Source organism: Labrus bergylta, chromosome 3 (assembly GCF_963930695.1).
Source record: "Labrus bergylta chromosome 3, fLabBer1.1, whole genome shotgun sequence".
In the NCBI taxonomy this organism is placed as follows: domain Eukaryota; kingdom Metazoa; phylum Chordata; class Actinopteri; order Labriformes; family Labridae; genus Labrus; species Labrus bergylta.
Genome location: NC_089197.1, coordinates 2,742,804 through 2,769,913, shown reverse-complemented (window position 1 = coordinate 2,769,913; position 27,110 = coordinate 2,742,804). Strand labels below are relative to the sequence as shown.

Genomic DNA, 27,110 nt, shown 5'->3' with positions numbered 1-27,110 from the left:
TTACAATCACCACTGATTTACAGTTTGCACATTCTTTGATTAGGAGGATTTTCCTGGGTTGTGAGAAAATGGGGGCTTGTCTGACTTCTGAACTTGGATTTGGCTTGATACTTGGTAGTTGTAAATCTAATTAGTTGTGTATCAGATTGTTTGTGTAGTTTGTTTGGAACTTGATCTGTGCAGAGTGGTAAGTAACCTCTCTGACTTGTTACTGGTACAATTTGTTTGAAGATTTAAAGATTTGACTTTCTTCAGAGCATTAGTTGTACTTGTTAGTTTGACCGTCATTTTGATTAATTGATATTTAAAATTACAATGGTGTAACAAGGTTTGTTTGACAAGAGTTTTATTTTTGAGCACCCTGATCAGCAAGCCGCCAGGCAAGCAGGACTTGCCACTTTGTTATTTTGCCATTTTTATTTTTGGTGGTAACTCTGGGGAGGGGGTGCACCAAATTCGGTGTGTTTCAGGTGACTCGGTCAGTGGTCTTCAGGGATGGTGTCCGAGTTTGGGAGACGCCTCGAGCTCGACAAGCCATTGAAGAAGTGAGGCTTAGGTGAGTTAGTTATTAGTGTAGGTGTTGGGGTGTCTCCATAAAGCTTGTAAAGTAAAGCAGCATATTTTCTTTGTTTGTTGGACTGATTACCTTGTTACATTACATTTTCTGAGACGTTTGGTTAAGTTGGTTTTTAAACTTGGTATTTAATCAGTGGCAGACTTGATTTGGGATTTTGACAATGGCTTCAGTGTATGAGTAACAATCCTATGAAAGCTATTTTTTTTAGGGGCAGGCATTACACCTCGTTTTGTTGATGCAGGTTTAACATTTGAAACAAAAAAAGAAAACTAGAGCTTGAAAAGTACAAAATGCAAATCATTAAAGAGAGTACATTTGCTTAAATAAACTGTACAGAAGCTATACACTGTATTAAAGCAAAGATATAATACAAAAAATAACAAAGGTGAACACTGTACAATGAAATGAAAATATAAATATGTTTTCTGAGAAGTCTCCTGACAAACACACGGCGTGCGTATAGACTCAGAGACACATGTTCTCTGAAGTGATATTCAAACCAAAGCTGCTGTTTTATTTCATGTGTAGTGAATTATTTAAAACGTATCTCCTGGTACCAGCTGGTGTATTTGTAGTTTATTGTAAGGCCAGAAGCCAGAACAAGGTGTTCTATGTTATTGCTCTGCCTCCACATGAATGATAAAGTTCACGTGTTATTTGAAGTCATGTGGTGTTTGTTCCATCAGAGCTCGTCTGTGTTTCTCCTCAGTGCGTCCCCCACAGCACCGCGATCAGTTTAGACATCCTGAAGACGATCGAGGAGAACTTGGAGATGGAGGAATGGGTGAAACCTGCCGACGGCTCGCGCCCACTCGAAACAAAACATACACGAGGGACACTATAGAAGCTTAGTCTAATACTAAAGCTGCCGTTTTGTTTTGACTCCCAGGAGTGACCTGGCTGACGCGCCGTACTGTCGTAGGTCAATACGATCCCGTTTGCTGTTTGTCGATCAATAAGATTTCTGCAGTCGTGTCTTTGGTTTGCAGCATAATACAATCCATTTATTGCAGCACCATGAAGTGAATACAGCGTCCATCAGTTTCCATTCTTTTGAACTAAACAAACAAACAAACAATACAGCTGTGGTTTCTCCATGCCGCCTGCCGCCTCAGCGGTCAAAAACCATAAGCCCTTCTGGGGTCAAACACCTCCCGTACCTTGACAAGTGACGTACATATATACCTGTGACTTAAACAATAGGACAGCGACACCCAGTGGCACAATCATGAAAATGATTTACAGCTTGACCCAAAAACATGAATATGGCTCTTACACTCCGGTCCCTAATTGTTAGTGACAAGTGGAGCTAACAATTCACAAAATACAAACAAAGAGCCACAAACAAAAACAATGCCATTAATGCATTATCATTAAACATCTTCAGCTGCATTCAATCGACAAAGTTTGGTGACTGGTCTTTCCAACACATTAGACTTTGTTTTAAGGCGAACAGACCGAACAACACCATGTTTGTCAGGAAATGTTTTTCAATCACTCGGCCGAGCAGCCAAGAGCCACGAGGGGCAGTTGAATCCATGACAATGACAATGTCTCCAGGCACAAGACTCCTCCTTTCTCTGTTCCACTTTTGCCGTTCTTGAAGCAGAGGGAGGCACTCCTGAACCCACCGCTTCCAGAACAGATCCCAGATGTATTGAACCTGTCTCCACCTTCTTTTTGCATACTGGTCCTGTTTCACAAACACAACCCGCAAATTATTCTTCCTGGGATGGTAAACACCATGATGGGGGATATACCAGACTTTTCCTTCTTCACAGTCCATCTGATGTTGAGGGATTTTCTCTGCATATCTTTTACCAATGACGTCATTGAAGAAGTTTGCGTACTCCTGATGAAACTGTTAATCTTTCTCAAACCTTTTCTTGAGCCCAAGAATCCTTTGCTTGGCCACCAATAGATTATTTGGAAGCATGGGCTGCTCTTTCCTAAAAGGCATTTTCAGGCTGTAATGCCCATCCACCTGCTTTGCTGAATGATTGACAATTTCCAAAAACCTAATGTCTTCTCTTGACCTTCATCCTCCACATTCTTGTCATTGAAGTCATGGTTATACTGGGCAGCCAACATCTCCTCCAGTTTACACACAGCGATCCTGTTTACCATTGCAGAGGGAAATTCTGCCTCAATGGCACCACCGTTTCCATTCAGTGGACCATTTACGGACCATCCCAGCACTGTCCTGACGGCATACGGGCCATTCCCGCAGCTGTTGACAACCTCCCATTGTTCCAATAACCTGGGAGCATTGGTGCCAATTAACAGGTCGACAGTTTTCTCGATACTTGGGATGCTTACTTTTTCTAAGTGTGGCCATTTATCCTGTGTCACTATGTCATCAGCATTCACAGGCATTTTCTCCTGTGTGAGAACATCTGGAAGCACATGAAAATCACTGCTTTCAAGACCAGCAACCTCTAAACCTGTCAAGGAGTATGCAGTCTTCACTGTTTCTTGCCCCACTGTCCGTAACAGAAAGCTGGTTCTTTTACCTGCAGCATTCAACTTCTTCATGAGATGTTCAGAGCAGAATGTGCCAGAGCTGCCAGGATCCAAGAAGGCATAAGTTGTTATTATGCGATTTCCATTTGAAACCTTCACCTTTACAGGAAGAATAGATAGAGCACACTGGTCCTTACCGGCCCCTGTATATGGAGGAGTGAGGAGTGGAGGAGTGGAGGAGTGGAGGAATGGATGAGTGGAGGCGTGAGGAGTTGAGGAGGGAGGAGTGAGGAGGGAGGAGTGAGGAGTGGAGAAGTACATAGCAGAACTCACAACTCTGCAGATGTCAATCACAATATTTATTTATTTATATTCTGGTTGCATTCATTCAGAAAAACTTCTGGTTGTGATGATGGCTTTCATCATCAGAGTTGATCGGACACAGGTTTCTAAACTTCTGTTTCCTCATTGATAAAAGTTCCTTTTCTCTGAAGATATCGATGACATGTTTGACACATTCTGCAACCATGAAAGATGTGTTTCATTCCAGGAAGGAACTTCAGAAATCCAAACCCTGCCTGTTGCTGCTCAATAACAATAACATCTCACAGCGATTAGCCAAGCCTCATGACATCCAAATGCTCTGTGCTCTAATAAAACAACTATGTGCTGTTACTTTAGAATCAAACAAACCAGTTGTTCAGCAAACTGTGGCGCGTGACGAGAAGTCATATGAGAGGGATCTTTGTTTTAGGGAGAGTCCTCTTTAAACAGCTTTTAGAAGGCATGCTATGTTCACAAGTAGGCGCGCACAGTAGGCAGATATTTGTTCCTACTTCATCTGATTCCACCTGGGCCATGAAGTTTGGGCACACACCCCCTTTTTTTGGATTTTTTCTGACTTTTTAAAATATTTTAACATGAACGAGTCGCAGGTACAATCCCACTTTAGTGTCTGTGCTGCAATTTTCAATCCTAAACCGCCGCAATAATGATGACACCCTTACTAAACTCTGACCTTAAGAAGAAGATGGTTCTTGTAGACGCGTGAAGTCGTTATGTGAGACTCTTTGAGGTATGCTTGCCCTCCTCGTATATCATTAAAGCCTCTTTTTCTCTCAATCAACAGATTCACCAACATCAACGTGGGGTGGGCTGGCAGTGTACGCGACGCCACCATGCTCCGGAACTCGTCGCTGTTCGATCTGGCTGAGAGCGCCGACCTTTTCCCACCGGTGAGGCGTTCTTGTTTGTTGCCTTACTTTCAGAGAAATCTTGAGGGTTGTTTGAAATGGTTAATTTGTTATCATGTTTACAAACCAGGACTCTAAAGATGTTGAAGGTGTGCAGGTGCCCGTGATGTTGTTGGGAGACCCTGTGTACCCTCTGCTCAGCTGGCTGATGAACGGTTACCCGGACGACGGGCATCTCACCGTCGAGCAGACGAACTTTAACTACAGACTGATTCATGCTCGGACGATGGTGGAGAGTACTTTAGGGCGGCTGAGGGAAGATGGCGGTGTCTGTTGAAGAGGATGCACGTCAGCACCTCGAGGGTCCCCACCGTCGTCAACAGCTGCTGTGTCTTGCACAACCTCTGCGCGTCACAAGGAGAAGCGTTTCTGGAGGAGTGGATGGAGGAGGTGGATGAGTCTGCAGAACCAGATACTGAAGAAGTGCCTCAGGAGTCGGAAAAGCAGCCACAGACTGTTTGATGGGCACTTGCTACGTTTTTTTTTACCGAGGACAGGAAGCCGTCGTTTTAGTTTTTGTGTGGTCAGTCTTTGATAACAACATTAGAAATCCTAAAGCCTGACTTCACCCAAAGTCACACCTCTTTACCAGTCGGCCCACTGGAGCCCTTCTCTGCCATCAGCACGTCTTTGTACGTTCATTGACTGAATCTTAATTTCCTCCCACAGCATGGGCCGTTCTAGACAGGGGCCAACGGGGGGCCAGTGCCCCTGTTACACTGAGCTGGCCACCCCTCCAACAGGAAGAGCCCCCCTCATAACACACACACAGAATTTGAGTCAACAACCGGATTCTTAATCTAGTATTAAATTCTGTCCCTGAAACAAATATTTAATGATGTGCGCTATTATTTGGCATAATATATATTTATTAAAGCGATCATCTTTGTCTATTTTTCACCTGGGTTTAATTTCCCCCTCTGAAGAAAAAACAACTGGTCCCAGTTTGGCCCCCTCACTAAAAGTGGTCTAGAACCGCCACTGTCCCAAAGCCCTTAATAAGCCACTTGTAGTGACTACTCTTATCTCCATTCTTCCGGGCTTCCCCTAGGAAACCCATGTTTTGCGTCACAATGCTTTAAACTATGGGCAATTCCCTCGCGCCAAATCTGCAGGTGCCCACTTGCGGACAGGGTGCATAAGAAGCTCATAAAATCAGCGAGAGATCACACACTTCATGGTCTGACAGCAGGACAGACCTGAACCCTCACAGACTTAGTGGGAACGCGCATCAAAGTCAGTCAGTGTGTGAGGGTGGACAAAGACATTCAGCATTTTAGAAAACCCGGAAGTTGGCATCCATGCAGTCTGCTGAAATCCCCTAGGGTAAAGTCCGCATTCCGTACTGAACTGTGGCTTTTCGGAAAAGGCTCACGTTTGTTTTTCTTTCTTCTTCATTTCTTCCATTACAGGTAAGAATACTGGTCGAAATTAAACTATGTACGAATGTTTTCTAAGTTTTAAGGAACAAGTTAGTGATGCGCTTTTTGCCGTGCGTAATTTGTAAACCCTGAGGTCCCGCGGCAACGAGAGCGCGGCAGGAGGAGACAGAAAAGTCACTGAATAAATCAAAAATACTCAGAACTCCTGATCCCCCGGGGCTTTCACAAAATAATGGCTCAAAATCAACTGGAGAGAAGGGCGTGGAATCACATACATCTGTCTCCGTCGTGCTCTGAGTTTTGTGTTGGCTGTTTTCAGTTGAGAAATGTCATTTTATATAATGATAAATTCACATTTTATTAATTAATTTGAATATTCTGGTTTATAATCACTTAGGCCTTTTAGTAATACTTAGTATTAAGTATCGATTTCAGAACATTTTACACTTCAGCAGACGGCAAACCTCACAGCCAAAGTTCTCTGTGACGTGTCCAATAACCAGTTTATAGTTTATAATGATTACAGCAGTGAAGGTGACGCGTTGACCTACGTTGGAGCTGTTTGGACAGCATCAGTCTGTTAACAGAGACTACAGTCTGCAGTGTAGATCCCAATAAACTGATTTACATTAGAAGTGATGATCGATTGAAGTTTCTGTATGAGCGCCCGCTCTTTCTTTCAGAGGTTGTTCTGCAGTTATTAAAATAGTAATCAACTAAAACTCCAACATCTAGGATAACATGATCTAGTTGCTGCTCTGTGTGACAGGATGATCAGACGTCTTTGGTTTCTTTGATTATGTTGAAAACCTCTCAGCGACACTTCAGTGCGTAACGATATAAACGCTCTCAGAGTTGTAGGCCTCTCACTCTGCAGAAACTATTACTTAGTTTAAATGTTTTAATAACCTGATAGTTTAAATGTGCTTCCCATGTCCCTGCACAAACATCAACAAGTGTCATCATCACACACTCTTCTATTATCAACATGACACAGCAGCACAGCAGAGAATAACATTAAAACCCTGTTCCTACTTTTTTTATTTGGACGAAACTAACAAAACAACCATTGATCCTTCGACTTTGGAAAAAATCGCTGAGCTCTCGTGAAGTGCACAAAACTCTCGACTCATGCGTCCCTACCTGACCGCGATCTGACCTCTCGCTCTGTCCCACTTTTTTCTTCATTTAAAAAAAATGCACACAAGCAGAAAAAAGGGATTCCTGGTAATTTATAAACAACAAAATATGTTTTGGCTGTGACACAAAAAATACAATTTTCACAAAAAAAAAAACGTCTGACACGCTACTGATGCACTAACGTGTCTCATGTAACACATTTCACCATACTACCTAAGAGAGTCTGACTTTCCTAGCTAACCGTAACTGCTGAACAGTGCAGATTCAGATCATTTATCTTCCTCTCAATCCAGATTTTACTCTCTGAGTCACAAACACCAGAGACACATTTGACCTCCAACAAGACCTGAACCCTAGAAAATTATAGAACTGCACAATTTGGAAAAGTATCAAATTTCAGTTCACTGAAACTTTAGATTCTGCTCCTGAATGCTCTGGAGTTTTAATGTCAGTGTGGCTTTTTGTTGACTTTTATTGGAGAGACAGGATGGTGGTGTGGGTGCAGTGTACAACCTCTGTACACCCTACATGGGGGCGCACAAACCACTCGACCACCGGCACCCCATGATCTCGGTTTCACTTCCTCTGCATGTCATGACCAGCAGACAACATGAAGAACATTGTGACTAGGAAAACTGTTACATTTGGAAACTTCCTCTTTTTTTCAAAGATTAGGGATTCAGTCATCGAGGTTAAATAGAATAAACTCCAAATCTGTTGCTGAAGAACCGATCGAAACCCACATGACAAAGTCCTGCCCAGTGAATCAAAACAGCAGACATGAAAAAACACTGTTAAATACATCATACAGAGTTTCTTTATCAGAGATTGGATCTCTTGTAGTCAAAGCAACACCTCTGAAAGCACAATTGTTATGAGTTACTTCCTGTTAATATGAGCTGCTCCTCCACCAACGTGTCGTTTTTTGTAGATGTGAAACTCGGTGATCACCTCATCAAGCAGACCTCAAACATGCAGAGCGATGTTTGACATAAGTGTGTAACGTCAGTGAAGAGAAGATGTGGATTGTTTTAATTGTCTCTCTCGTCTGCTTCTATGAGACTCTGGCTGGTGGTGAGTTGTTCGTTTGTGTTTGATTTTAAATATGACTCTGTGTTCATGAATTTAAAACTTTACTGTGAATACATGAAGGTCGAGGATCATTTCATCCTGGGGAAAAAACGAACAGCGTTTCCAACAGTAAGTGATGATCAGACAGAAATGTTTCCAGTGTGTGTTTAAATCACTTTTATGCACTTTGTTACCTCGATGACACTTTTGTTTTTTTGTTAGATTCCTGTGATGATGTCATCAGCTCCTGTCTTACTTACGGCCTCCCCTGGACCGGGTATACCAAATCATGAATACTGAATTCAAACTGTAGATCAGATCTGTTTTTTCACTGCGACAGAGAGTTGATATCTGGAAATGTTTTAAGCACAGCCCTGTAGAGATACAGATTCTAAAGCTCTCCTTTTAGCCAACTAGACAGGCAGGAATTATAACTGATGTTTCTTTATAACTTGAAAAAAAAAGCATGCAAGTATCAATTTGTCCACAGGGGGCGCACAAAATGACATCAACTGAAGGTTCCTTTATAGGCCCTTTAACATTTTAACATTTTATTACCAGGGGTTAATTACCAGTTGGAAGTCACGCCTTAAAAAGTGAGCCGAGTGCTTAGATTACTTTCTTGTAGTCAATAGTTACTTCATCCTAAAAGTAATCCTCTACTGAAAAGAAATTGCTGCATTTCCCCTCTTTCTCAAAAGAAAAGAAATCCCCGAAGTGTCTGCAGTTTCTGTTTCTTTTCCTGTAAAGTTCACAGCACATGAGCAGAAGGTTCAGCCTTCAGATGTGTCCGCGTCATGGACTGTAAATGTGAATGAACGAAGCCAAACCTCCGAAATCCTGCAGTTCCTCGAGTGTCCACTAGAGGCTGGCTCCAGGAACACCAGAGGTCACATACACACCCATTCTAAAAAAGTCTGTTTTTACAGCAGAGATTAACATGTTTACAGCCTGGTTCAAAAAAACAAATAGGTATTTTATTTTAACGGCTCTGTTTTAATTTCAAAAACGTATTATCAATACGTGTTATCAAAAGTTAGGCGTGTAGCTGACATGATTGACAGGTGGGCGCAGGTGTAACCAATTGTAAAGAGCCTTAAAACCTGCCTCAGCTCCAGCTCTCAGCCTGTCGATGGGACTCCAGAGCCCCCCTGCAGGAACAGATGGGTAACAACACTCAGGCTTCCTCCATTCATATTTACAGTGCATGATTAATACTGATGGACTAGAAAAGAACTTACAAGCTCAAGTCCATTTAAAAAGAAATGTAAAGTGACTGTCCCTGGGGGCGCTGGTGGTTAGTTTGCAAGCCGTATGAGGCTACAGTGCTCTAGCAGGCGTCCCGGGTTGAAATCCGAACCGGGTCTCCTATCCCACATGTCACTCCCAACTCTCTCTCTCTCGCTCTGATGTCGGACTCTAGCCACTGTCCTGTCTCTCTAATAATTGTACAAAAAACCCAGAAATTATCTTTAAAAAAAGTGACTGTCCTCTTTTAATGAGTGTGAGCTGCTTACACATGATTATTATTTCTAACAGTTTGTATTCAGATGAAGCAGCTCCTTAATTCTGCTCATATTTCAGTGAGAGCTGATGTCTCTGTAGGTCTGTGTGCACAAGTTTATAAATAATTTGAAGTCGACTTTGAGGAAGTCAAGGGGCCATATTTTGCCCGCATGCTGCCAGTTGAATTTCTCAGAAATCGTGGGGCAGTTCCAGCATGTTTGTGAGCAAACCCGGTTATCATCATTGTGTCGGAGGTTTGCTTTTCAGGAAACTAAAATTCACATGTCATTGCATTCCTGTGTTTTTTACCGCAGTGTGTCGAAATGTCTTCACTCCGGGGGAAATCACTCAAATGTCAAAGGTTTAGATGTGATAACCTAGAACCGGATGTGTTGACATCAAGAACCTCAGTCATCTGTGTGGTGAAGACATTTCAACACACTGTGATACAAAACACAGAAATGCCTCCACCGCACAGAAGACTTTGTGGAATAATCATTCAGGTGTCAAAGGTCTGTTTTTTTGTTTTTTTAACAAATGAGGACGTTGACACCAATAACAATATTAGTATCACGACACTGAATTGACTCAGTACTGGTTTGATGATTAATAGACCACAGACAGGAAGTCATGGTAACATTTAGTTTTAATATATTTACAATGATAAAGTTAAAAAAAAGAAAAGAAAAGTATCAAATTTCAGTTCACTGTGAGTTATAAATGTTGTTGTTGTTTGCAGTTGTTATGAGGACATGATTGCCACCTGTGAACGGCCCAAAAGCCGTTTGGACAACCGTTTCATTCGGATGAAAGTGAACTCCTTTCAGGAGGTGAGAACGTATTCTTCTCCAGCTGTCTGGTAAAATACACTGCAGGTTTATATAACATGCACAAAAAAATGAGGAAAGTAGTCGTCTTCATTGTACACACACACACACACACACACACACACACACACACACACACATATATATATGTACATTTGGGCTCGGGGTGTCACATGTTTTTGTCTATTATCTTTCCTTGGCTGTAAGTGGTATTTAATGAATGCTTTTTCTTGGTTTGGTGTTAAATTAGTAAATATAATTCATATATGTGTAGCCTCTAAATATGGAGAATTGTTATTAAAGGACCAATCAGTAAGATATCTATCCAATGAAATGATAAAGGTATCTTACTATCTGATCAGACATTAAGGAAACATGCTATGTTGAAGTGCTGGCTTCTCTGACAACAATGCAGCAGCCAGTATGTCCTCCTTCTAACTTTAGATTCTGCTCCTGAATGCTCTGGATTTGTTTGGACCACAGAAGGTAGGCGCTTTTAAGGCGACCCCCCCACACGGCTGTTTTGGACGCCCTCTGTTTGCCAGATATGAGAGCAGTTATCAGGTCAACAGGTGTTGCAGTGATGGAAGCGGTCAAGAGAAGTGGTTCAGATAGAAGTGATTGTACCCGACCTAAAAAGCCTCTGCATGTTTCTAATAAGCTCCACGAGCAGAAACGTGCTCAAACTAGGATCAATATTGGAGATGCTTTTGAAAAATGGAGAGAGGTTAGAACACAGAAAGGTTTACAGACCCATGCAGAGCTGGATAAACACTGAAGCTTCAGAGTCCACCACATGGTGACCTGTGTGAGCATCCACTCTGGAGAGGAGGGGGGAGACAGCTCTCTACAATGTTTAGAATTTAGACCGCAGTACCCATTTTAAACACTAGGTGTCAGAGTTACATATTGCACTCTGATCACCTTGATGTTATCTATCTTTGGAGGCTACATTAAAAACTGTATTATCAAACTAGACTTTAACTGGACTTTATGTGTGCGTTGTTTTTTAAAGATCGAAGAGGGCCTCACGCCTCAGCACCGGTTTTACATCCCATCCTCGGCGCTCCAAAGAAGCATGGGAGGAGCTGCGTCAGACGAGGTGCTGCTGGTGAGCACTGTGATCGAAAGCATTTACTTTAAGGTCAGTCACCCTGTAACCTCAACTTTGGAGACCTCATGGCGAGACAGGTTTACTTCCTTAGATCCCTGTTAGTACGAATTTTCATGAAATTCATTAATCTTGTAACTTCGTGAAATGTATTATTCAAGTCTGTCTACCACGTGTTAACACTCCTACCTTTAGGTGTCTGAAGCTGTAACCTTATATGAGCGAAGCACCTAAGTAGTAGCAGATCTATGTTTGGATAGGAGCCAAGCATATGTTGTCAGCAACTGTTTGCTAGACAGAGAGTCTACATTTTCTTTTTACCAGAATCCCACTGTGACATCACAAGGAGAGCACATTTGAAACTGAGCATTTTTCTCTGTGTTGTAAGACTTATGCAGACCACAAACAAAGGACTGGATGGGTTTATTTCACATTTTGTTGGTCAGTAGACACTCAGGTTACTCAAATAAATGTTCACAAACACTGTACAAGTGGATTTTTCATGATATGTCCTCTTTAAAGCCGCTTGTTGGCTGGCTTTCGAGCTCTGTGATTGGCCAGTGTAAGAGCCCCAGTTCATTGTCTAGTAATCATCCGGGGATTTCTCACATAAACAAAATTGCATACTATGATTTTGGATCATCCTACACACACTCACTGTGACGCCACGTTTAGTATGAAAAGGATGAAAGTCTGCAGTGAGCCTGCATTGAGATTGTACTGTCACAAGTGGCCTTACAGTGACAGTACAATCCGTTATTTCTTAAATATATGTGTTTGTATAGGTTTAGAACAAACTGACTCAAAAAAGTATTCAACAGCGTTGACTCGCAGACTTTATTAACACCATTGTTTGATGTTTTTTTTATGGACTTTTTATGGGCTGGATGTAGCCCCGGATTTCTGTTTATAAAAATCCCTGATAAATGCAGAGACATGTCTGCTGCTGAGAAGTTTGCAGACCACACTGTTAGTATGCCCACTTCCTAAAGAGCAGTGGTAAAGAAGGACAGGAGCAGCTTTGCAGACAGGTTGGTTTTCCAGAGTTCTGAGGGAGTATAGCCTCTTTGGTGCTATTTACCCTCTGTGTAAGCCATTTTTTAACCAGAGGGGAGGTGATTGTCGATGTGATGGGAATTCTGTGATTTGTGTCCTGAGGAATTTAAAACTCTTTCCACTTCTATGTTTCATGAAAAATCCCCAAAAGGACCCAACAACAAAAGAGAGAGGTTGAGATATAGGGCTTTCACACTTGCAGAAAACTCCTGAAAATCTCCTGATATTTCCAGGAGGAGCTGTAAGTAAGTAAGTAAAAGTTTATTTGTGTAGCACCTTTAAAGAGCAGACCTCACAAAGTGCTTCACAGAAAAACAAAAACAGAGTACAAACAGTCACATAAATGAAATACAGACTGATCAAACAAAGGCGAGTCTGAACAGATGGGTCTTTAGCTGCTTTTTAAAAAGTGTCCACAGAGGTCAAGGCTCTCAGTTCTGGGGGGAAGACAGTTCCAAAGTTTAGGTGCCACATCCTCAAAGGCACAGTCTCCTTTGGTTTTTTAGCCTTGTGCGAGGAACAACCAGCAGACCCTGGTCAGAGGAACCTCAGGGACCTGGTTTTATAAGGCCTCAGCTCAGACTTCACACACAGTTTCTCCTGCCGGGTATTTTTTCCGCAGCAAGTCCGAGTGGGCTGATGTGAGAACTCAGCAGGATATTCTCCGGAAAATTCAGCGCGAGCCAATAGGAAGGGTGGTTCTAAAATAATCTAGATATTTTCTGGAGTGCATGTATGAAAACAGCTTTAGTGACTAAATCAGCTGAGTTGATTTCAAACGTCAACAATATCCACCTGTCACTCAAAGCCACCTCTCCTCGTGACTTTACTTAATTTAAAGGCTTCTTATAAATACGGGTAAGTTATTTGGCTTTAGTTGACGTTGAAATAAGCTAACCTCAGCAGAAATTCATCATGCCCCCTCTGATAGCTCTGGTGTTTGTTTTTTTCATTACAGGTGAGTGAACCAAGAAGAAGTAAGAGCAGAGCAATCATGCCAACCCGCATAGACGGAGATGTCATGGGGGGGTTTGTGTTGGTGGTGAGGGCAGGGAGTCAGTCGGTCACAAACCTCCCACACCCCATCAGATTAACCTTTGTGCACAACAAACAGGTACAACAAGGACAGCTGATGTGCTGGCATGACACTTTAAACATGTAAAGATATGCTCTAATGTTGAACGTGTTTCAGGTGGACGCTGGGACGTGTGTGTTCTGGTACGAGTCTGCACACGGGAATGGAACAGGTTCACTTCACATGCCAGACATAAACAATATATTTTCTCTTGGATAAATACCTAAGTTTCATTTTATGATGAACCTGCTGTGTTTGTGTTTTAGTGTATTGGAGCCCAGACGGCTGTGAAACCAACAACACTGGAAGTGAAACAATCTGCAGCTGCAACCACATGAGCTTCTTTGCCGTACTTGTGGTAAATTTGTGGCGCTAAGCGTCTTTGGCAGGTGGCACAGATGTCTTTTCCTGTTTTCCTCCTGATGCAGTTTAACGCCCAGCGCTCACTTTGTTTAAAAAAGCAAATGAGCTAGCACTCCCATTAGCACCCGGGGGAGTATTTGTTTTGAGGTTTAGCTGCAGCTCATGACATCTGCCATTGAACATTTTTATTTCACTTGCCAAAAAAAAAACACGTTTAGACATGTAGATGCAGAGAGAGCTTAACGCACGGCTTCAGTTTGTCCGTGTAGGTTCTCAGTCATCCAGGTAAATTCAAAGCTTGATCCAAAGGTAACTGGACTAGAAGAAGAGGGATGCAGGGATTTATACATTGGGGGGACAGCTTGAGAGCCAGCTGAGGACAAGATGTTGGAGATGACGAGGTGCCCATCCTGGCCAGGGAAGACCGTTGGTTTGGAAGGGGGTGTTAAAGAAGTCATCCATGTAAAGGTGGACAAACCATCTCTTGACCGAGGTGGTGGTCTGAGACACCATCTTTCACCAACCTACAGTGCTGTTTTGAATTCTCCCTCAAAACTAAAGCCCCAGTCCCACATGTGACCCCGACGACCCACAGACGACGGATGAAGGCTTTATATGCGATTTTTCACACTTAAATGTAGAAATCAAGTATATCCTCTGAAAATAACTCTGTGAGTCATGACTGTCTACAATGGGTGTAACACCCGAGTCCCACTGTCTGTGATGTTCTCAGAGTTTTCAGAGTCCTATCTTCACTTTGTTTACATCGCCGGGACGGCCGGCCGGCTCCTCCCCTCTCGTATAAAAGTTGTTTAATTGAGGGACTAGAGAAAAGAAGAATAACATACTGTACTCACTGCTTAACTGTGTTTCTAGATCACGCTCATTTCAGGTAAATTTACATGCAGTGTGAAGATACCAGCATAATAAAGATCACTAGCATTAGCATGCTAATACAACAATGCAAGTTGTTTTGGTTTCATGCTGGTGCTCAAGGGCGACATCTGCTCGAAACGTTTTCAAGAGCTTCAAACGAGTCCAGTCGCCTTTGGATCAAGCTTTGAACAACTTAAATTTAGTCACAGATTCATCACACACTTGAAAGAGTTTTCTGAGTTGGAATAAAAATCTGTATTTATTGATACAACAATCTAACAACATTTGAATCCCTTTGGATGATATGTATGTATCGAAACATAATCCAAAGAATCATTTATTATATAATGAGATGAAAGCCGTGATCAGCATGCCTGCTTATTGTCGTCTCTGTGATTTTTACACTTAAAGATTGTGTTAAGTTGAACTTTGATCGTATGTTTCTCTGCTTCAGAACCCTGAACTCTCTGTGGATAAACGTCGCGCTGATAACTTGAGCTACATCACCTACGTGGGATCAGCTCTGTCCGTCTTCTTCACCACCATCAGTCTGATCATCTACATTTGTCAACAGTGATTGTTTGGATTCACTTCATATTCACAGTTTTCTGAGGTGAATTAGACCTTTTGGAAGCCAAATGCAGCACACTAAAAACCGGACTTTCACTTAATGCTCTTTACGATTATGTTGTTGACTTGATACAGAGTCACACAGGTCAATATCAGTTCAGTTCAAGCTTGAGGCTCAAAGCCGATAAAAGAGCTCTGGCTGCTCTGATCTGATCCAGAAACAGACAAAATAAAAAAAAGGGTCTATCATTTAATCACATGGGTTAGCTGGTTATCATAGATCCTGTCCCATCCTGTCGGCGTGTCTGGAGGTTTTAATAATGAGAGGACCAGGGGCACAATGAGAGGAGAGAAGGTAAATGAGCCGGTCAGAGTTCAGTGTGTTTAAAGGCCCAGACGTCGTCCTAGTTTTTGCAGTGTGTCCGGCTCCGTCGCTACCCGACCCGTTTTTTTTTTTACAAATCGCTGTAAGCTTCATTCTACACCTTCAAAAGAGAGCCCAAGGTGTTTCTTCCTGCACAAGTCCAACCACAAGATAATTTCTTAATATAAAGCCTGAGGTTTTAACACTGTTAATTTCTCACGCTGACTTAGTTTGACCGATGTGGCCGCAGCCCCCTTAAACTGCAATGTTTTGTGAGGACACAGCATGTTATGTTCGCACACTACTAATGAACTACTAATGAAAGAAAGCATGAACAGATCACACGGCCGCAACACAAAAAAACATCTCAGGCTTTCTAAAGCGACCTTTGCATGAGAACTTGTGTTCGCAAACTCTATTTAAGGTTCGAGTGTGAAACAGGAAAGAAAAATTGAACTTTATGTCAGTACAAATTGAATTAAGAGGACTTTTCTTGACCCCAACGTGACGAGAAAGCCAGACCGTAAAACTGTGTTCTGATGTGGAAACACCTTGAAGGAAGACTGTGCGACATTTTAGACATTAATATATCAGCTATACATCCTGTGTAAATGTGTCTCTGAGTCCTGACTGTCTACAATGAGGGAGAAGCTCGAGTCCCGCTGGCTGTGTTGTTGTCAGAGCCGTGTTTACATGGACGGGACGGCCGGCTCCTCCCCTTGTGTATAAAAGCTGTTTTAGTCAAGAACTAGAGAGAAGAAGAAGAACATACTCACTGATTATTTGGATGTTAGTAAGAGTTTTTAGATCACGCTCATTCTGTGTCAGTTTACATGAAATGTGAAGCTACGAGCTAACTAAAGAGCGCTAACATTAGCATGCTAACACAACAAAGTGAAGCTACGAGCTAACTAAAGAGCGCTAACATTAGCATGCTAACACAACAACGCAGGACACAGGTGATTGCAGCTCGAGCAAAGGACAAGTTTGTCCCCTGCTTGCTCTTAATGGTTTTTAATTATGGTGCATTCTAATTGATAACTCCTTTGGCCGAACGTGAGTGGAGGTGCTTCAGTATGGAGGAGGTGTGGCCAAACAGCAGTTTGTTTTGGTTTTTATGCTGGGGCTCAAAGGCGACATCTACTGGATCAAAAAGTCACACATTCTTCCTACAATGACTCAGGTTTATATACACAGTATATTATATAGATCTTTTTTTAAAGATTATTTTAAGGTTTGCAGTTCAAGGTTACAATAGTTTGATTTTTCATTATTTTGTTTTGACTTTCGATTTTCGTTTAGTTTATATTTTGTGAAAATGTTTCCTTTTTATTAATTTGAGTTTTTTGTGATATTGGATGCATGTCTCTGTACACGACTGTTCAGATGCAGCCCTTTATCTGCTCAGTGATCATGATAAACCGTTTCCTCCTCTCCAGGCGCCGGCGCCCTGAGAAGGCCATCAGTGTGCACATGCAGCTAACGGGAGCGCTGCTCTGCCTCCACCTCAGCTTCCTGCTGTGCTGCTTCTGGGTGTGGCAGCTGAAGGGCGAGAAGGAGGAGGAGGAGGGCTGGGTCTGTGGTGGTCTGGGTTTGTTTTTACACTGGTCCCTGCTGGCCACCTTCACCTGGACCGCTCTGGAAGGATTCCACCTGTACCTCCTGCTGGTCCGAATGTTTAACATCTACGTCAGGAGATACCTGCTCAAACTCAGCGTGGTGGGATGGGGTGAGTGAAGAGTATGATGACGTTTATTTGAATGGTTTAAGAAGAATTAAATTAATCTGTTTAATGTTGAATGAATGAATTAACTGATGAATTTAGACAAAAATCAAAGAAATAAAAAAAAACATCCTTTTGATACCACATGGGTCAGATTGAGAAAACAAGACGAGACACAAAGAAACTGTTGTTTATTACAGGTGTCTTCATGAGCTTGTGTTTTGTCTTTTTTTCATGTTTTCTCACCTTGTGGAAAAGTTTGGTTTTGTTATTTGTCTTTAATCCAAACTTTTGAATCCACTTGAAGAAATTGTCCCAGAGCAGTTGAAAAATATCGTTCTCATTCGACATCACTCACACAGGAGGAAGTAGAGGGTGTGTATTGGCAGAGGCGCTGCTTGTCAACAGGCCACTTAGGGGCCCCCGAGGGCTGACGTACTTTAAACCACAGCAGGAGCTCAAAAATGTGCAAATTTTGCAAAGACAGTAGGAAACCTCCCTAATGGGTCCCCATCTGACAGCGCTCACTCTCATTGCCCTGCTTAGCGTCTCATGTCTTTCTCCTGTGAAATCCAAAGTCCATCAGTGAAAATAACTGAATCCACTGTATCCACTGTAGTGACCAGTTTGCGTGAACATGTCGACTCCTCCACAGCTGTCACGTCATGTTGAAGTAACTTGAGTTTCTTGTCTTCATGCAGGACTTCCTACACTGACTGCAGTGGTTTGTGGGATTTCCGGCGTCTATGGTAAATACAAAGTGGAGCTGACGGATGAAAACAATCTTAACTCAACAGCAGCCATGTAAGAAATCAAGAGTTTGAATCTGTGCTCTGTTTCATGTCCAACTCAGCGGTTATTCAAACGTTCTTGGACTTTGTTGTTTTTTTGTTGCTAACCTGCAGATGCTGGATTAGCAGTGATTTCAAGCAGCGGCTTGTGGTCAGCTACATCACCACCGTGGCTCTCCCGTGTCTGGTGATCCTGTGTAACTCCTGCATGCTGGGGCTGGTGGTGTTCAAGATGTGGGGCCTGAGGAGGGGCGGTGAGAGGCAGAAGATGGACAGAGAGAAGGGATCCAGGTTGTGGAAGGACTGTGCCACGGTGATCGGGCTCAGCTGGGTGCTGGGTCTACCGTGGGGGTTAGCGAGCACCACCTACGTCTCCCTGCCGGGGATCTACGTGTTCACCATACTCAACTCCCTGCAGGGTCAGTGTGATGATCTTCATACAGGAAGTCTGCACTCCACCTTTACCCTTTTCTGAGAGAATTAAAACTCTTTTTTTTTTATCTCCTCAGGTGTTTTTGTGTTCCTGTGGTCTGTCGCTTTGACCTGCAAGTCTCGATCGGACATCTCCTCATCCAGAGACCCCTCCTCCTCCCAGAAAATTATGACAACAAGTTTTAATAACTGATTCTTCATTTTCATCTTCATGTATTATCCATTGCCTATATTAGGTGTTTACTGGAACCATAATAACTTAATTAGTCTGTGCTTTAAATAAAATCATTATAAACAATAAAAACCTTGGATTGATTGACTACTTCTAGAGTTATGTTCATGATCACTGAGGTAGTTCTTCTTGGAGCCAAGGAGGAGTCAGCACCACAGACTGTAAACATGAATGGACAAAGCCTAAGTGACATCACCCGTTTGTTCCTGCAGCGCCTTTGGAGTCCCATTGGTGGCGGTCTCCAGGCTGGAAATCCTCTCACCCTAACTTCCAGGAAACCTAACGACAGTGTCATGATTTGGTCTTGCTTAGTTTTGTGTTTTGAGTAATTCTTTATCTTGTTTTAGGTCTCATTCTTCCCTGGTGTTGCTTGTTTCCTTTGTGTGTTTTTATCTTATTTTTTCCAAGTTTAGTCTTTAGTGTTTCCTGATTTTATTTTGTAAAGTTTCTCTGTAAATTCTCAAGTTCTCTGTGTCTTTAGTGTTTCCTGATTTATATTGTAGTTTTTGTCCCCAGTGTTCACACTCTATAGCGGGGTGGCAAAAGTGCCTACACAATCGGACGCAGCTGATTTGGGTTTCCAGGGACTTTAACTACATGTCCTTTTAGTAATCCATTACCAGCCTTATCATATGGATCAGAGAGATGTGAGAACATGTACAGCTTTAAGGCCCTGACACATCAAGGAGATCGTTGCCCGTCGCTGCTAGTTCCTGCAGGAACTATGAACTATTTATGTTCCCAGAACCCCGTTTAGTGGAACCTTTTTAGCTCCTGCTTCAGAGTAGGTACCATGGTGGCATGGTACCATGAAGACAGAAAAAAGTCCCCATGTTGTGTAGTTGTCAGGCAACCTCCCGTCTTGAAAAATGAAGCCAATGCGGAAGTGCAAAATCCTGCAGGTTCATCGAGTGTCCACTAGAGGCCTGGCTCCAGGAACACCGGAAGTCACAAACACATGACTGGCAAAAAAACTGTTTTTACAGCATCAATAAACATGTTTACAGACTGGTACAAAAAACAAAATAGGTCTGATTAGTTATTGTCATCACTGACACACACCGTATGGGGGGTTCATTTCATTTAAACGGCTCTGTTTTGATTTTGAAAACGATACATGTTATCCATAGTTAGGCGTGTAGCTGACATGATTAACAGCTCCAGCTCTCAGCCTGTCGTTAGGTTGACTGAAAGTTAGACTGAGACAGCATTTCCAGCATGGCGGCTGCTGCTGATGAGCCTCCAGACCCCCCTGCAGGAACAGATGGATGACGTCACTCAGGCTTCAGACCACCTACTGTAGGTGTTTTCGGACCAAACAGTTCTGGGTGCTGTTTGTGAGAGTAATTTGATGGTGAGCAAAAGGCTCATAAAATTACACTAACACTATTAGTACAACAAAGTAATGATACAATCAGACAGGAAGGAAAATTCTACGTTTAATGAATAATACAAAACTCAACTCTCTCTCTCTCTCTCTCTGATGTCGGACTCTAGCCACTGTCCTGTCTCTCTAATAATCGTACAAAAAACCCAGAAATTATCTTTAAAAAAAGTGACTGTCCTCTTTTAATGAGTGTGAGCTGCTTACACATGATTATTATTTCTAACAGTTTGTATTCAGATGAAGCAGCTCCTTAATTCTGCTCATATTTCAGTGAGAGCTGATGTCTCTGTAGGTCTGTGTGCACAAGTTTATAAATAATTTGAAGTCGACTTTGAGGAAGTCAAGGGGCCATATTTTGCCCGCATGCTGCCAGTTGAATTTCTCAGAAATCGTGGGGCAGCTCCGGCATGTTTGTATATATATTAGTATCACGACACTGAATTGACTCAGTACTGGTTTGATGATTAATAGACCACAGACAGGAAGTCATGGTAACATTTAGTTTTAATATATTTACAATGATAAAGTTAAAAAAAAGAAAAGAAAAGTATCAAATTTCAGTTCACTGTGAGTTATAAATGTTGTTGTTGTTTGCAGTTGTTATGAGGACATGATTGTCACCTGTGAACGACCCAAAAACCGTTTGGACAACCGTTTCATTCGGATGAAAGTGAACTCCTCTCAGGAGGTGAGAACGTATTCTTCTCCAGCTGTCTGGTAAAATACACTGCAGGTTTATATAACATGCACAAAAAAATGAGGAAAGTAGTCGTCTTCATCGTACACACACACACACACACACACACACACACACACACACACACACACACACAAACACATTGTCATCTGTCTTGCTGATTAGCTCTTGCAAGGTTTCTTTTGTTTACACACTCTGTAAAGACCAGTAGCCTCCAGGGTGGTCCCTATAAATAGAGAAGAAAAGACTAACAATGTGCTGCTATCGGCTCAAGGGGGGGGGTCACATGACCTGCATAGGAGGCGGACTCTGGACTCTTTTCTCATTAAAGGACTCACATCCCCCCCAAACTGTTTCTTTAGTGACAGCACAAGAACCTGTTTGTTAGAGGAAACACTTCCACCCAGTCCACCTGGCATTTTTAAGTCCTCCTCACTCGGGGTAAGTTCAGGTTTTTCTCTGATTTAATCACAACTTTATGGAAATGTTATAGAATTGTTTTTGTTCACTGGAAGAGAGAGAAAAAAGAAATAGAGAAGGATGTTAGAATTAAAGCTCCTGTGAGCAGTTTTTAGCCGGTTATAAAGCAGACTCAAACCAATTCTGATGCCTCTGTGTGAAAAGCCAACAAAACCGTCAGAGAAGGACTGATTATTTCTACATTGTATTTCTGATGTTTTAAATGCTTGTAACCATTGCCACAGGGACGATGTCAGGTAGCATGAGTTGCAGTTTTCTCACAGGAGCTTTAACGTAAAGGGCTTTCACACTTTCAGAAAACTCCTGAAAAACTCGGGATAGCGCGATGGCAGTCCTCATCTAGATATTTTCAGAAGTGCAGATGTGAAAGTGGCTGTAGTGTGGTATGTTCACCGTATGCACTATTAACTAGTTGCTTATTAGCGTTCTAATTAGTGCTGCAATTACAATAAAACCATAAAAACAATAGCACTAGTCAGACAGGTCAAATCAGGCATTATGTGAAGCACATAATACTGCACTGGTGGTATTCCCACTGGTGCTGAACAAGCGCGTCGAGTTTGTCCGTCTTATTGCCCAAAGACCTCCCGTTCCCCATAATCACCGCTGGTACAGAAGGCTTATGTTTTTTCTTCTTAGCTCATCTCTTAGCTCCAGCTCTACAACCCCGGCGTCGCCTCCTCAGCTCCCCCGGAAATACAGGCCTTGCTCCGGGCAGTAGCACCTTGGAGAGCGCCATCAGATGATCACGTGTGTACACAATGCCCTCACTCAGCTGTGCGCTGCTCTCCGTTACATAGAGTGTCCAAAGTAACAGAAAAACAGTGCAAAAAGTTCCAAGAGCAAAAGTAGCCATTTCCACACAATAGGTTAAACTAATACTCAAAAAACACACAATAAAAACAAATAATAACTAATCAAAAAATACGATATAACGACACGGACAACGGGAGCTGCTACAACCGGTGGCCACATCACACAGCGACGGAAGCGGAAGAAATTGTCAATCATTCAGCAAAGCAGGTGGACGGGCATTACAGCCTGAAAATGCCTTTTAGGAAAGAGCAGCCCATGCTTCCAAATAATCTATTGGTGGCCAAGCAAATGATTCTTGGGCTCACAAAAAGGTTTGAGAAAGATGAACAGTTTCATCAGGAGTACGCAAACTTCTTCAATGACGTCATTGGTAAAAGATATGCAGAGAAAATCCCTCAACATCAGATGGACTGTGAAGAAGGAAAAGTCTGGTATATCCCCCATCATGGTGTTTACCATCCCAGGAAGAATAATTTGCGGGTTGTGTTTGTGAAACAGGACCAGTATGCCAAAAGAAGGTGGAGACAGGTTCAATACATCTGGGATCTGTTCTGGAAGCGGTGGGTTCAGGAGTGCCTCCCTCTGCTTCAAGAACGGCAAAAGTGGAACAGAGAAAGGAGGAGTCTTGTGCCTGGAGACATTGTCATTGTCATGGATTCAACTGCCCCTCGTGGCTCTTGGCTGCTCGGCCGAGTGATCGAAAAACATTTCCTGACAAACATGGTGTTGTTCGGTCTGTTCGCCTTAAAACAAAGTCTAATGTGTTGGAAAGACCAGTCACCAAACTTTGTCTATTGAATGCAGCTGAAGATGTTTAATGATAATGCATTAATGGCATTGTTTTTGTTTGTGGCTCTTTGTTTGTATTTTGTGAAATGTTAGCTCCACTTGTCACTAACAATTAGGGACCGGAGTGTAAGAGCCATATTCATGTTTTTGGGTCAAGCTGTAAATCATTTTCACTATTGTGCCACTGGGTGTCGCTGTCCTATTGTTTAAGTCACAGGTATATATGTACGTCACTTGTCAAGGTACGGGAGGTGTTTGACCCCAGAAGGGCTTATGGTTTTTGACCGCTGAGGCGGCAGGCGGCATGGAGAAACCACAGCTGTATTGTTTGTTTGTTTGTTTAGTTCAAAAGAATGGAAACTGATGGACGCTGTATTCACTTCATGGTGCTGCAATAAATGGATTGTATTATGCTGCAAACCAAAGACACGACTGCAGAAATCTTATTGATCGACAAACAGCAAACGGGATCGTATTGACCTACGACAGTACGGCGCGTCAGCCAGGTCACTCCTGGGAGTCAAAACAAAACGGCAGCTTTAGTATTAGACTAAGCTTCTATAGTGTCCCTCGTGTATGTTTTGTTTCGAGTGGGCGCGAGCCGTCGGCAGGTTTCACCCATTCCTCCATCTCCAAGTTCTCCTCGATCGTCTTCAGGATGTCTAAACTGATCGCGGTGCTGTGGGGGACGCACTGAGGAGAAACACAGACGAGCTCTGATGGAACAAACACCACATGACTTCAAATAACACGTGAACTTTATCATTCATGTGGAGGCAGAGCAATAACATAGAACACCTTGTTCTGGCTTCTGGCCTTACAATAAACTACAAATACACCAGCTGGTACCAGGAGATACGTTTCAAATAATTCACTACACATGAAATAAAACAGCTTTGGTTTGAATATCACTTCAGAGAACATGCGTCTCTGAGTCTATACGCACGCCGTGTGTTTGTCAGGAGACTTCTCAGAAAACATATTTATATTTTCATTTCATTGTACAGTGTTCACCTTTATTATTTTTTGTATTATATCTTTGCTTTAATACAGTGTATAGCTTCTGTACAGTTTATTTAAGCAAATGTACCCTCTTTAATGAGTTGCATTTTGTACTTTTCAAGCTCTAGTTTTTTATTTTTTGTTTCAAATGTTAAACCTGCATCAACAAAACGAGGTGTAATGCCTGCCCCTAAAAAAAATTAGCTTTCATAGGATTGTTACTCATACACAGAAACCATTGTCAAAATCCCAAGTCAAGTCTACCACTGATTAAATACCAAGTTTAAAAACCAACTTAACCAAACGTCTCAGAAAATGTAATGTAGCAAGGTAATCAGTCCAACAAACAAAGAAAATATGCTGCTTTACTTTACAAGCTTTATGGAGACACCCAACACCTACACTAATAACTAACTCACCTAAGCCTCACTTCTTCAATGGCTTGTCGAGCTCGAGGCGTCTCCCAAACTCGGACACCATCCCTGAAGACCACTGACCGAGTCACCTGAAACATACTGAATTTGGCGCACCCCCTCCCCAGAGTTACCACCAAAAATAAAAAAGGCAAAATAACAAAGTGGCAAGTCCTGCTTGCCCGGCGGCTTGCTGATCAGGGTGCTCAAAAATAAAACTCTCAAACAACAAACCTTGTTACACCATTGTAATTTTAAATATCAATTAATCAAAATGACGGTCAAACTAACAAGTACAACTAATGCTCTGAAGAAAGTCAAATCGTTAAATCTTCAAACAAATTGTACCAGTAACAAGTCAGAGAGGTTACTTACCACTCTACACAGATCAAGTTCCAAACAAACTACACAAACAATCTGATACACAACTAATTAGATTTACAACTACCAAGTATCAAGCCAAATCCAAGTTCAGAAGTCAGACAAACCCACATTTTCTCACAACCCAGGCAAATCCTCCTAATCAAAGAATGTGCAAACTGTAAATCAGTGGTGATTGTAATGGTGAATGTGTGTAGTGTTGACGAGAGACAGACAATAAGAAGCCACTTTAAATACTGAGGCCCTGTGTGCCCAGGTGCACAACATCAAATGAAGTGGCTCCGCCCCTCTTTACCTGAAGGCAACCTGAGTGGGGAGAAACACAAGGCAGCAGAAAGAGCACTGACTGGGTGTGTGGTTATGGTGCACCACAAAGAGTGCACAGTGATCTGGGTCGGAACTTTGAGTCCGAGGTGTTCTAGAAAATGGGCTCACTGTTATTGAGAAAATGCACAACACACCTTTTCGACCACAGTCTGATGGACCGGTAGAAACATTTAACTCCACCCTGCAGAAGATTCTGGCCACAACAGCCGAGCGCTGACACGGAGACCTTAGGATCCCCTACGCTGTCATGGCTTACAGAGCAACCAGGCACAGCGCTACCAGTTTCACACCCAACTTCATGATGTTCAGCCGTGAAGTTAGTGAACCGGGGGACCTGGTATCTGGCCTGCCCACCGACCCTTAAACAGCTCCTTCTTCCCCTGAGTATGTCCAGCAAACTCCGGGAGAGTCAGAGTGGAGTTGGATCATCGGATTGCCAGAGATGCACTGGGGGAGTCAGTGAAGCAGCAAAAAGGAAGCCAAAGAGAGAAATGATAACAGAACAAATATACACACAATTGAAGTGTTTTTTCCATATACCATTTAGTTATACACACTGAAGGCTATAATGCATTTCTATTGTTTCTTCTAACAATATGTTGAGTAAATGCAGAATGCCAGATGACATCTACAAGTGTTGTCATTCAGTTTGTGATCAAAGGCTGCAGCAGTTAGGTGCCCAGTGGCCTCTGCACTCTTAATTAATCCTGTGCATGTTCAGGTGTCATTGAGATTTTCTTTATTTTGTATTCTGACTGCAGGATTCTTATTAAGGGTTAAAGGTTTTCAGTTAAATAAACCTGGACCTGATCTGACTGTGGTCACTCTGCATCAGGATCTGCTGAGTTCCTTTTCTTTACCAAAGAGACTTTAGGCACTCGACACAAAATAACACAAGTAGATGAAAGTCTTTCTCACTCTACATCAGTTTATTTATTACAAGGTGACACGTGAGCTGTCTGAAGAACTTCTGCTAACCAACACAGAGGCCTCCAAGGAAACAGAGTGACAGAAAGAAGAAGATATCAGCAGAGAAGAAGAATCCTTACACTGTAACTGTTTCATATAAACACTTTCATAAACACACGTCATAGCTGATCCCAACTTACTGGTTCATATGTCAGCAAAACTTCAATGTCAAAAAAGTAGAGACAGATTTATGTCTTTTATCTCTTTTTTGTCTTATATACACAATAGTGATGTGAAGTTGGAATCCTTTAGATCAGTTTTACCATTGCACAGGATTAGCATTTCTCTCCTGCATGAACTAACATGTGTCTGGTCAGAATTTCTTTCCGGTTAAACCTTTTACCACACTCAGAGCAGCTGAAGGGTTTCTCTCCTGTATGAACTAACATGTGTGTGGTCAGACTTTGTCTAAGGGTAACGCTTTTACTGCAAACAGAGCAGCTGAAGGGTTTCTCTCCTGTATGAACTAACATGTGTTGGGTCAGATTTCCTCTTCAGGTAAAGCTTTTACTGCAAACAGAGCAGCTGAAGGCTTTCTGTCCTGTATGAACTAACATGTGTCTGGTCAGAGACTCTTTCCGGTTAAACCTTTTACTACACTCAGAGCAGCTGAAGGGTTTCTCTCCTGTATGAACTAACATGTGTGTGGTCAGATTTCCTCTTAGGGTAAAGCTTTTACTGCAAACAGAGCAGCTGAAGGGTTTCTGTCCTGTATGAACTAACATGTGTCTGGTCAGACTTTGTCTAAGGGTAACGCTTTTACTGCAAACAGAGCAGCTGAAGGGTTTCTCTCCTGTATGAACTAACATGTGTTGGGTCAGATGTTGTCTTTGGGTAAAGCTTTTACTGCAAACAGAGCAGCTGAAGGCTTTCTGTCCTGTATGAACTAACATGTGTGTGGTCAGATGTTGTCTTTGGGTAAAGCTTTTACTGCAAACAGAGCAGCTGAAGGCTTTCTGTCCTGCATGAACTAACATGTGTGTGGTCAGATGTTGTCTTTGGGTAAAGCTTTTACTGCAAACAGAGCAGCTGAAGGC

General features: G+C 42.4%; 1 protein-coding gene and 1 long non-coding RNA gene across 3 annotated transcripts; both read left to right on the top strand.

Annotated features, from left to right (window-relative positions):
* Positions 1 to 3,575: 3,575 nt before the first annotated feature.
* LOC136178557 (uncharacterized) lies at positions 3,576 to 4,880 on the top strand. Its single transcript, XR_010665937.1, has 3 exons — positions 3,576 to 3,975; positions 4,170 to 4,275; positions 4,364 to 4,880. It is a non-coding gene; the product is annotated as an uncharacterized lncRNA (long non-coding RNA).
* A 628-nt stretch (positions 4,881 to 5,508) lies between these two features.
* Positions 5,509 to 18,899, top strand: LOC136178554 (adhesion G-protein coupled receptor G1-like). Of its 2 annotated transcripts, XM_065952482.1 has the most exons (14): positions 5,509 to 5,705; positions 7,747 to 7,889; positions 7,968 to 8,015; positions 8,109 to 8,163; positions 10,132 to 10,222; positions 11,235 to 11,363; positions 13,345 to 13,500; positions 13,579 to 13,633; positions 13,728 to 13,819; positions 15,155 to 15,273; positions 17,074 to 17,363; positions 18,059 to 18,161; positions 18,263 to 18,567; positions 18,658 to 18,899. In XM_065952482.1, exons 2-14 carry the CDS (start codon positions 7,835 to 7,837, stop codon positions 18,771 to 18,773), a joined length of 1,614 nt encoding a protein of 537 aa, XP_065808554.1. In that variant the 5' UTR covers positions 5,509 to 5,705; positions 7,747 to 7,834; the 3' UTR covers positions 18,774 to 18,899. The 2 variants fall into 2 exon arrangements, with proteins under 2 accessions (XP_065808554.1, XP_065808555.1); XM_065952483.1 differs by lacking the exon at positions 5,509 to 5,705 and having other exon boundaries at positions 7,446 to 7,889.
* The last annotated feature ends 8,211 nt before the right edge of the window (positions 18,900 to 27,110 follow it).